The sequence below is a fragment of the Syngnathus typhle genome, linkage group LG10 (assembly GCF_033458585.1).
Source record: "Syngnathus typhle isolate RoL2023-S1 ecotype Sweden linkage group LG10, RoL_Styp_1.0, whole genome shotgun sequence".
NCBI lineage: Eukaryota > Metazoa > Chordata > Actinopteri > Syngnathiformes > Syngnathidae > Syngnathus > Syngnathus typhle.
The window spans coordinates 8,072,296-8,084,530 of NC_083747.1; the positions used below are offsets into that span (position 1 = coordinate 8,072,296).

The 12,235-nt window shown below is 40.4% G+C and overlaps 1 protein-coding gene across 4 annotated transcripts in view; it reads right to left on the bottom strand.

Annotated features, from left to right (window-relative positions):
• LOC133160591 (intermembrane lipid transfer protein VPS13B-like) overlaps nucleotides 1-12,235 on the bottom strand; it is a 209,555-nt gene that overhangs the window by 59,767 nt on the left and 137,553 nt on the right. For all 4 annotated transcript variants that reach the window (XR_009715930.1, XM_061288378.1, XM_061288379.1 and 1 more), the window contains exons 35-37: nucleotides 6,405-6,737; nucleotides 5,161-5,569; nucleotides 4,901-5,038 (exon numbers count right to left, since the gene is read on the bottom strand). Coding sequence is in view for 3 of the 4 variants with exons in the window: in XM_061288378.1 (XP_061144362.1) it covers nucleotides 4,901-5,038; nucleotides 5,161-5,569; nucleotides 6,405-6,737 (880 nt within the window). In the remaining variant the exon portion in view is untranslated. The remainder of the gene's footprint in view (nucleotides 1-4,900; nucleotides 5,039-5,160; nucleotides 5,570-6,404; nucleotides 6,738-12,235) is intronic.

Consider the following 12,235-nt stretch of genomic DNA (forward strand, 5'->3'; position numbering starts at 1 on the left):
GTTAGGACGATATCAAGGCTGCTAAAAGGAGCAATGCTTTCAGTGAGGAAGTGACAAATGCATTGTCATCATGCTTACACACACATACACACACTGGTCTTAGGGCTTTGTGGGTGTTCCGACTTCTGTGGTTTTGCATCAGTGAATGTGAAATTGCAATTTTCTAGTCTATTCATTTTATGATAGGCAATTTAGTGATGGGCTATTTAGTGTGTGCAAATGCTAAAACAAGTCTTCTTAATGTTAGTGTTGACCCAGGACGCAACCTGAATAAATAGTGAGTTGGGTACGGTCCCTGCTAGTGATTTGAAAATCCAACAGAACAAATTTCATTTGGTTCCATAAAAAAGGGGACAGGCTTCATCAGTGTTCCACTGAGCAAAACGTGCTGCTACCAAACCCACGAGACGCTGCATTTTATCGCGTCTCATAAATCAAACTTCAAGTCCTTCTCTCTAAACGTTCAGCTTTGCTTGCAAAAATGTGTTTGAGAACAGATGGTCTCAGTCTCACTCTCCTGTTCTTATAATCAAACATATACAAAACATAAATGAATGTGGAAGAGCATGAAAGGGAATCTTTCCTTTATGAAAGACATAAATTCAAGGCGTCTTTTGCTTGTGCCTTTGTGCGCTGCAGTCTTCAAACACTTGACTGGAATTTACAGAGACACATGAATTAACTCCATGCCGTGTTACACCACTTCCATTATCCCATTTTTCCACTTGGTCATGACGATGGGAGAGGGAAGCAGCTCAAAACAAGTCCAGCTGCTTTTCATGGTATCCTCACTAGTGCTTTTAAGGAGGTTTAGACCTTTCGTATGTCTTGTTCCCAGGTACAAGAACGAGATGACATGAGTAGGAGCATTGACAAAAGAGCCAATGTACGCAAGCAAGCAGAAACACATCCAAACACAGACCCAGCCACTGTAACTTGGATTCTTTTGTTTAATCCAGTGGAAGTGAGGCAGATGGTCAAAAGGAAGGATGCAACTGGAGGTCAGATAGGTGCAATTTGCTGTGCAATGTAGCTTATCATTTCCACCTGACTTACACTAGGAAATTTTCCCGAGATGGAATAAAAAAAGCATGCATTGCAGCTGTTCATTCAGCGTACCAGCAAGTTACTGTGCACCCCCTCATCCTGTTTTTTTTTTTTCACATTTCATGTAGCTCATCTTGCTTCTGTCCTCTTGTGGTCAACCAGATCTTTTACTTTTCCACCAGGCCCCAGCCTAATCAACCCCACCCAGGCTGCAATCACATAAAGTTGGCTCTCATCATGGACTGTGCCTGGCTCTGTGTTCTCTGCCATACCAGTACACAAGTGTTTCTCCGCTATATAATTGTGTATTTCTGTTATGCTATCACAATTTTGGGATTGTTTTGTTGTTGTTTTTTTTTATAGTACATTATAGTGTTTCCTGTAATGCCCTTGAACTTTACAGTTGTGTGTCAAACATTGATAAAAGAGTAAAACACAATGAACACACACAGGAGCTGCTGTTGGTCAGATCTCACTCATAGTATGTCGACTTGCTGACTTCACACAGATCCGTAACCGGCCTACCTCTTAAATGTGCATATCTATTGGACTGTATAATTATATAAAGAGAGGGATTTTTTTTTTTTCTCAAAGCGTGAGTGTTGGGCAGGTAATAGAGACGGGTGCTCTGAAGAATTCATTAAAAGTTTTTCTGTGTGGCACCTTTCTGTATAAATAATCCATGTTACAAAATGGATGAATAAATGCAGCCTATAAATGTGTGGCTTATATGAAAGAGCCCTCAATAGTGCAGGTATTTGAGTGGTTGCTATGGGTAGAAAGCCTAAAAAAGGAGCGGGCATCAGTTCTGTAGAACACAAATTACTGCTGGTTGTTAAAAAAAACAGTTCTTAATATGAACAGGCTGGGAGGAATCATACACAGGCCCTCTCTGATGTCAGCTTTGATTAGCACTACTAAAACTGTGACAACGGTGCATACACATCTACGTTTATGCACAACGGCAGTGGTGCTCGGATAAAATGTGCTTATTAAGCAGGTTACCTTGCATTTTTGGCAAGGTCAAGCGGAACATTGTCCCTTTGAACCTGCTGCGTGTGTGCGCAACAACCACAAAGTTTGTTTTCATCTCCGCACCCCTTTGAGTCTCGGGCTGACATTTTCTGCTTGACTTTTGACAGCGGAGCAGCTGTGTCAGACACAGGTGGCGATGTGTCCAATTACACGCTTCCTGTATGGGTAGAGGATGTTTGTGCAAGGATGTGTTTGTGTGACCAAAAATGCTTAAAGGGTATCTGTAGAATCCCAAAGTCACAAAAGAGCCTCATGCATATATAAGGCCAGTGATGCATGCCTAGGATGCCATCTGAACCAAATTAGAACGGTTCTAGATGGTTCGGAGGTGCACAAGCTTGTATACAGTAACTGACAGAAATTCTTAAAAGCCGTACTTTGACGGGAACCAGGGACGTAGAAGAGTAATGGTTCCAATTTGTTCTAGCTAATCTATCACCTCCTGCCTCTCATTGGAGAGAAGGCTGATCTCTCGTTTCCAAGTGGTAGCAGTTACATCTTTGGACTTGCCGAATGACCTGCTATGAGACTGGAACTGTTTAGGGAATATGACACAAGGCAGAAAAGACAATGTTTGAGGGTGTGCCACTCTGTCAATGACTAAAGAGCGAGGGGGAAAAAAAACCCTGACCTACTTTAAGGCAATCGCAGATAAACATTGGGGAGTTAAAAATCCAAATTGTCTATTAGTTATGTTAATTGCAGTTTGTGATGGCTCTGCTGACACACCATCCAGTTGAACATGAAGCAAGACCTTGAGAGGGTAGGTTGGATGGGTCATTTGAAAGAAAGGCAAGCTCAAATTGCAAGCAGATTGCTTCAAACATACAGCAAAAAATAGCCTCAAACTGGTATGTGCCCCGATGACATCTCATTTAAATAAATCACAAATCTGAAGCAGTGTCAAAGCAGATGATACACCTGCAGTGCACACCCTGGGGAAAAAAACATTAGGGGGGCTTACACAAGAAACCAATTAAATTGTGGATGGTTAGAAAGAATCCAGAAGACAATTTCGGCATACATCACTCTTTCGACTTCTTTCTACTTGGTTGTTACACATGGACAAAATTGCAGTTATCTTTCCGTTTGAAAACACATCTGAAAGGCATTAGTAATAAAAAATAAAAATTAACTCATGCAAATCAAGCATGCTATTTTTTTTTAATTTTATTTAGCAAAGCGGCCCAATAACATGAATATGCCTCCTTCAATGTTAGATAGTAGGTCCCGTGTTCTTTGTACACAAAGCACAAGCAAATTTGCTTCATCTTCATTAGGAGCCGATTGTCCCCAATAATGACGGCCCAAATAAATAACAATAAATAAATAAATAAATAAATAAAAGTGTAGGAAGAAGTGTGCAACTTTCAGGGGTGCCCTAGGTGAAGGGAAACCAGTAGCATGTGTAGTCAATTCCAGATCTTTGCAACCTACGTTGACCTGTGATGTGTGTGGGAGGCAGGGGCAACCTCACACTAAGCTTGTTTATGATGGCCTCTTCCCTTTACTTCCACGACTGAGACAATACTGTACACTAGTAATTCATCAAGTCATCTTTAGATTTAAGTAAGCATTCGGGTGGGACAATTTCATTACTGGTGTTTACTGTGTGATTCCCCCCCCCCCCCCCAAGGGTTCTCTTAAACAAGTGTCTGTTTCTATTTGAGCATCCGCCGGGAGTTGATAAGCCTCGTATCTGACTGTCAACTGGAATAGGATGGAGCCTATATAAAATGGACTGCTGCTGGTTTGCTCTGTCAATTAGTAATTTAATGGCTGAACTATTATTTGTATCAAACTTGAATACCTGTTGTGAGCCACTGCTTTTTATAGTTTTCTAACAATCATTTAATTTGATAAACCGAATTTATAATTCATCTCTCACACAAACACACTCTATGGTGATTTGCTGTGGCCACCGCAAGTTATTCACATATTTAGAATTTCTGAACAAACAAAAACAAGGAGAGTTTTTAATAAAACAGTCTTCACTTTATCTTGACCTGCTTTTGTTGCCTCCAGCGCCTCCAGATTTACGGTACATTTTTACCTTCCTCCCTCTTGTCTGTCCAAATCACATTAGGTTGTAAAAGTGTTGGATTTGTGAGATCAACAGATTACACAAGAATCCAGAGGATTTGCAGCGTAGCCTGCCCAGTAGGAGACTCGGCGGTATAACTCCAGAACTATTACACGTTACTATGTTTAGTGATGTACACTAAAGTAAAACAAAGATAAAGAATTCTGAGGCTAAAATTATGACTTTGACATTGAAGGTCAAGGTTCACTCTTTTTTTTTTTTTACTTCTGGTGTCCTCTGAAAGAAGCAGATGGGTAGCTGGAAATCTGTGTGTGGCTGCATTGTGTATTTTCTGTGGTGTACAGAGCAGCATTGTGTGGCTCTGAACGATCCTTGTTGGACGGATATGCTGAGGGCTTTCCGTGGACAGCAGGAAGGGATGTGTGTGGCTGAGGGGGCAAAATTCATCAATAACAACTACAGTCCGGGCGGTCTACTGGGATCAGGGAGCTAAACTATGAAGGATTTCCTGCGCCTACACATACTGTTCATGGATTGATGAAGTCCCAAAAGGGATGAGGAAGTTCCACTTACTCATCCATTCAAAAGCCCACTCACACAGTTGTTTATTACAGATCAATTTGGATAAAACGTAAGACAAACCCCATGGGTTTCAATATTTAGCTTCAGGCCGAGCCCTGTGAAAAGCAAACACGGGGTACACACAATGAAATCCCAAGGAGCATAAATTTAATCTCTTAAAAAAAAGCCGTATCAAAAGTAAATGCAACCTACCAGGTCCATTGAGGAATTCTTTAATCTGAAGGCACAGCAGAGGTGGAGGGATGCCTGTTTCACTGTCCACCTCGCCTGCTGCTGTCTGGAGCCAGCACACATTGTAATCCAAAGTCTCTGGCAAAGTCTTTCCTTGGTCTGAACAGGATGACATGAATGGAAATATTAAAAAGCAAGGAACAACATCAAAAGCAAATTATTTTAGGGGTAAAACATTATATGCCAAGCAACATTGCAAGTGTTGTTTGGCTCTCTCATACCTAGGCACTTGTAGTCGGAAGCCACTCCTTTTAAGGCTACATCAAACACAGAGAACTCCATTCTCTGCTTACGATGGTGGCAGCTGAGAAGGGCAGAAGGTTGGATCACCTGCAGGTAGAGCAGCGGTTCCAGCACCTGGTCAGCAGGCCCTCTTCTTCCGGGCTGCCTTACAACTGTTACCCCGAGCGCTTGGCGAGCTGAGGAGCGGCTGGGGGTTGACAGGGAGTTTAGGGAGAGCAGACTGCCTCTCAGCATCGGGGAGACAGGCTGGGGGACATTGCTGTTGAGGATGTCTTCAGCCGATAGGTCTGTCAGAGTAACCTGGGCAGCGGAGTCTGGAGATGCCAAGGTCGAGGCTGGAGGTGACTCAGGCAGAATCTCGGGCTGATTGAGAGCACTCTTACCGACCTGAAAAGGTGTCACCAGATTGCTACATTTATTTGATAATTTACCAAAACATTAAGAAAATACCGGGACTATTTTCACAGGCCCACACATAATTTAACAAATTTCTTACTGTGCATTAGTGGTGTCAGATTCAATATTTTCCCCATTCAACAAATACAGGCATTATTAATATGCATAAAATTCCCAGTTATCATTTTACTGCAATCCTGGCATGCAGCATTGATATCTATTCTTTCTGCATTATGATTATCGAATGAATCCATTATTTGTTAATTGGTGAATTGTTTAGATTGTGTTTTAGTTTAAGATTGTCCAGATGGTCGGAATTTCTTCTCTACAAAATATATTTAAATAGTTTCTGTGGTCCTCCATGAAATGGGACTGATTACTCTCGGGTTGAATCAAAATAAAACATTTGCTTTGAATTTGAAAAACAATGGCAAAGTTCTTGCCAATTTTCTTACATGTTACGAAACAATCATTATTTACTCGTGCATTCTCTACACAGTCGATTTGAAAAAAGTCATGTTTTTCAATGATGATTTGAAAATTAAAACACATTTTTAACCCCATTAAGCAATAAAATAATCAACAGATTAATCAATAATGAAAAAAAATGTGAGCCCTAATTTGAGTAAGTTTCATTATTTCCTTACATAACAAATGCATAACAAAATTTATGTTAAACACAGGCACAAAGGGTGACACACATGCGCACACACGAACGCACACACACGCACGCACACGCACGCACACACACACACACATATATAGACAGACGGGATATGACCACAGACACCAGAAGGAGCTTCCAAGTCACAGTTGTTGTGTTTACCTTTTCAATGGGCTCTTTCCTATTCTGTGTGCTGTCTAACGAAGTGGGGACCTGTGGGGGATTCGAACATTCATAGGCCATGACAGACAGCCTACTAGCAGTAAGAAAGATGTCGAATGGAATAAAGTTGAGGTTTTTGGTAATGGTGGACTTCTGGGAGGGCCTGGCTATGCAGTGGTGACTGGTCCCACTTTGCTGCTCAATCTGGACAATTCGGATGCGAGCGCTGTCGCTACCGAAGCCACTGTCCTGCCCGTTCCCACTGTGACGAGAAGAGGAGTCGATGCCTGTCAAGGAGCCTCGACTGCTCTGCTTCTGCTCATGTTTGCGCATCTGCACACAAGCACAAAGAAAACAAAGGCCACATTTGTTTCTCAAGTTACTACTGCTTGTGTTGCACTTATATTATTGGATTTGCAACCACTTGGAACACCAACATGCCATTGCCTGATTAGATAAGATCAATAGTGTGGTGATGGATGTATCATGGTTACTTTAACATCCGCAGACAGCTAAAAAAAAAAAAAAAAAAACATAGGAAAAGACGACAATGATTGACATCAAGGTGTAGAAAACCTTACAGATACAAACACGAAAACACTTGAAAAAACTGGCATAAATGGTTGGCATAAATGAAAGGAAGAACAAAGATGGAAGCATTTTCATCTTTGCCGAGCGTTATTGTGTTCTGATCCTTTACGAGGCATAAACCAAATAGCTGACTTGATTAAAACCATGGACCAATTGACCAACGAAAAAGAGCATCGTATAGCCACAGAAACATTAAAGGCATGCTGTGGGATCTTTTTTGTGGTCTCCAACATCATTGAGTAATTTTGAAATATTGAAGATATCTTTTACGAAGGGCTTCACTCTTGTAAAATCCAATTGTTTTTTGCAGTGGCTGTGGTGTCGGGCATAAAGCAACCCAAATTGTATGCTTGGCTCCAGATGTTGAGAGTTCCAACCATACTGGCTATAAAAGATTTCATAGCCAGAAGATACGGTTCGAGGCTAGACTGCAGGGATCCGAACGATAATGAACAAATGGACATGTTTAAATGACAAAACATGGCTCTTAAAGAACCAAAATGACAAGCAAGCAATTATTTGTGTATTACTTAAATTGATGATTGAAATAAAAAACTAAATGAAATATAAACTCCCGTTAATAGTTCAGGTTTTTGGTGTATCTTGAATAATTATAAAGGCCTGCATAACTAAAGGTTAGTGGCCAACTACCACACCGTGTTTTCAGATCACATCAGTACACGTGTTTGTATTCAGTTATCCACTGCTATTTTTACATATTCCATTATTTTGGAAAGGAGTGCTTCCAATGAATGCAAGGTGCAGAGCATCCAATTGTACCCTCATCTGATCAACTTGCACATGGTTGCTATTACAGCCTGTACGCTCAGCTGCCCCCCTTGCACTCTACATCGCTCCCTCCCGCCCACTCCATGGGAATTTTAAATGTATATTATTGGCGTGGCAGAGATAGTGTTTCAAGACCTCTGAGCAAATAGTAAACCCACTGGCAGCACATTAGACAGAATACTTGACTTATTAGATATTTCCTAAACTAAACAGTGTCATCAAAGGCTAAGAACAAGAGCCATATAAAACGCCGCGGCACGCCTGCCTGTTCTGTTCTTTTAGGCCCGGCTTTCACAGGATAGGCCCTGTCAGATCCCTTTTTTTTTCCCCAAGGCTGATTGTAGACAGGATGTGCATGTGCACTTGTATTTCTGTAGAAAAGGAAGGTTTTGCTCAAAAATGAAGAGTATGGGCTAATTTCCAAGAATGTTTTGCTAAGGTAAGACTTTTATGGAGGTAAAGAGAAGAAAACAACCACAGTTTAAATGTCTGCTTAATGAGTACCCTTTGTTGGAAGGGACAACCAAGTGCAGCAGCTGGGAAAGAGCATGAGTTTTGGGGGGAAAAAGCAAAACACTCATTTTACTCCCCCGTCTCTCTTCATGAGCTTAGGCTGTACACATGCATTTACAATTATGGCAAATACCCAATCGTCTGTATAACCACCACAGCAAAAGAGTGCCCCCTAAGCAAATTCTTGATCTATATTTAGATGTGCTTACAAGTGGAATATGGGATAATGGGGAACACAATTGCGGGGTAGAGGGGGGACAATGAGAAAATACAGTTGCTTGAACTGGAGTTTGAATCAAAGTGTGCACAATTAGCACATTCACAAACCGATGATTTAATATAAATTTTACTAGAATGAAAACAACTAGAACTGGATTTCTCACAGAATTTCTGGACTTGGTTATACACCTTTATGATTACACACAGACAAGGGGAGCAGGTATTAACAACGTATGGCTCTGAAGGCTGTAGATTTAAGCGTTACGCCAATTTATTCACTGACAGAAGGCAATAAATTTCAAATACAAACATGCACTGCAGCTACATGCCTGCTCCCATCTGAAATCCCCCTTTCCAGCCATTACTTTCGATTACATTATATAATAGCTGCACTGAAACACAGTTTCCACGTCCCAGCGTAATCTTTCTCTGGAACTGTGAGTTGATCGTGAACGTGAATGTGCGATGACACACACACGCAACCCACAACATCCATTGGCCAATCATGATGTCATGCTTCTCACAGTCTCTCGGCATAACGTTCTGGAAAATGGAGGATAATCCCCAAAGTGTGAAACCATGAGTCTCCCAGGTGCCAATCATATCAGTGCGCATCTGTGTGACCCCAATTTCTGTCAGTGTAACTCAGAACAGCTTGGCTAGAACAAGGCTAATAAGCGGAAGCAAATGTCACATCATCCAAATGCCACCCGTTTACAGTGTTGGCTTGCTAGTCCAATATGACAACAGACGGTTTACATCTGAATAGCACAAATGAACTTGAGTGTTTCCAGATGAATCAAAAGTAGGTTGCAATTCAGGTTGAGCCATCACGGAATAAGAAATTCTGGAGGTTTTCACTTGTTGGAAAGTCCATATGGTCTCAAATGAATACGGTCAATTTAGCATAAGTGACATACTGTAGGTGAATGTTATTTCACATGGGTCTATTTAGAAGCCATATATCCATGGTGAAGTCCAACTTTTTTGAAAGAGAGTGGATTCATTGGTTGAATGATTATGTTCAAGGGGGACAAGCAACAAACATGGAAGGGGGAAAGAAGTAAAACAAAAAAGGGATAATAAATTGTATTGTAATAGCTTAATGCTACGATACATATTTTCTCCAGTATGTGAATGATGAAAATGTCAAAGGTTTTTAGATTGGAAATGACAACAACCTATGGTAACTGCACACAGGTAAAGGTTGAGTAGAACTGCTAAAAAAAAAAAAAAAATACAGTATGGTTAGTTATAACTTTTTCCAATCCAAAAACATGAAGATTACATTCACTTTCGATGATAACATGCAAGACTGAGTGGAGGTGGTCTGGAATGTCGTGCTGCCTTTCAATATTTATTGTTGAATTAATGTTTGGCAGAGGTTTCTCATGTTCTTCAGTGACTACAGCAACATTCTCAATAAAATCATAGGAAATCATATTACTAAATCTTTGTGACGGCACAATACAGTTGAGCTACTTGCTTGCAGGACGTCTGCATGAGAATTAACTTCTGTATCTTGACTAAATCTGCCCTTACAAGTTCACCACCCTGTTGCGCTACTTGCCATTGTTTACCAGAACCATAAAGCTGATAGCAGGCCTCTGTTCTTTTGTGCCCAAGGTAGAAAACACTCAAATAGGTCAAAAAATAATAACAATAATACTTTACTAAATGCCAAAAAGACTTTCATTCAACCTTTCATTTTCTTGTGCTAAACAGTGGGTGGAAGACATTTATAATGTGAAGTCACCTCACTCTGTATGCATTCATGGCAGCCACTAAGCAAAGAAAGGCATCAAAGGCAGCCATTTAATACATTCAACGTTGTTTCACTAACAAATGCAACCTGCAATGCACTTAAAGTGAACCACAACAAAGTAGCAATAGAAGGTCATGACTTTGGAGCTTGGAAATAGATGTTGAGTGCTCCAGTGTGACTGTCGACTGTACTTTAAACATGGCATACTCCAAAGCTCAGGGCGCCAAGAGGGGCCATTTTAACAAGCTCCCTGCGCTCTGTAATGCTGGTGGGTGGTTTTACTCCTTGGGGTTTAATGACAAATCTTTTAGGAAAATCAGGGACAACATCATATTATATGTACTTTACGTTGACATTTCGCAGGGTAACACCATCTCATCTGTTCAGGAAGGATTGGATATGTAATAATATGCAGGGTGCGGGGAGGGGTTAGGCTGGGTGCACGTGACATACTTTAGGAAAAGAAACATCTTAATGACAGTACAATTTATGCATCTGGACATTCCAATAGCATTGGGTCAGGTGGAGCACTTTTCAAGAGGAAGCAAAGCCAAGACTGGAAAGAAAATACTTTGGAGCTCAACAAAAATGAGTATACAAGCTTGAACACAGGAACCATAAGCAGAGTTTTGATGTTGATTAAAAACCTATGGTTCAATTGTTATAATTAACTTTGATTACAAGGTATTTTCTCATTTTGCTACATTGCAATATTACATGTATTTGTATTTGCCCATATGGGAAAATACTTCTATATTTGGGGGATTATTATGGGTATGGTATCAAAATTAGAAATACTGATTCTCAAAAGAAACTCACGGTTTCTTAAAAAAAGGAATTGCATTCAGGGATCTCTACTGGACACTGTCTTTAGTTCTGTACAAATAAATAAATAAAACAGAAAGGGAAATCAACAATGATTTTGATTAGTTTTCAAATGCCTTAAGGTTTGGGAAAGCCCTGGCTCAAACACAAAGATGCAGTGTTATAAAGGATGGATGATGAAAAGAAAAATTGGCAAAAGCGAGAGTTAATGCAGTCCAAATGGAGAACGACAAGCTACTTAACAAAAAACTGGTTCTTAGGACACATGGCAGCCACAGTCTTGGTTTTGTAATTGTTTAAACTTCAAAAACAGCTTCTCTCCTGTGCCTTTGTGCAGCCTTAGTTTACTTATTATAAATATGCTGCCACAAATAGAGCCCAGATTTCTGTTGCTCAAGAAAACTGAGCTACATGCAGAGTAACGACATTTAGCAGCCTAAAGCAGGTTGACTGAGTGCGACTCTCAAACTTCCTAACTCACTCCACTCTTGAGCAATCAACAATGATTTAAAAGCTCTGACAGACACCACCCTGAGAGCACAGATGATTTATTGCTTCAGCATCCCCGTCAGATGTACCAATATAAACCCAGGAGGTGATTTAGAATAAGGTCTAGCCAACAGCTTATTTCGGAATAGTCCTTATCACCAACATATTTTCACTCTGTATAAGCTGATAAAACAGCAATCCAAATAGAAACATATAATTGGGAGATAAGTTATCAAGCTAAAGATAGTGGGAGAATTTCCCTGTCACGGAATAAAATAGATTAAAAGCATTTATAAGATGATACCAACTATGCATCCCTAGATGTAAAAAAAACAAAACAATCACATGCAACTGAAATAGAACTAAAGATTAAGTCAATTTGCAACAAAAGACACTACAATAACAGCTCACACAAAGCTTGTCAAACACAATGAATTGTGGGGAAAGATTGCAATTCACAGAATGAAGTCAACATGTTTCTCTTCAATGGCACTTGGACACAATGACTTTACTTCAAAGCAAAGAATCATCCTCATCTGCTTCCTTTCTCATTCAAGGAGGGAACCACTAGCAGCTACCCATTCATTCATTTTAAGATGGATGATAGACTGCTTGAACTCATTAAGGTTACGGGTGAGCT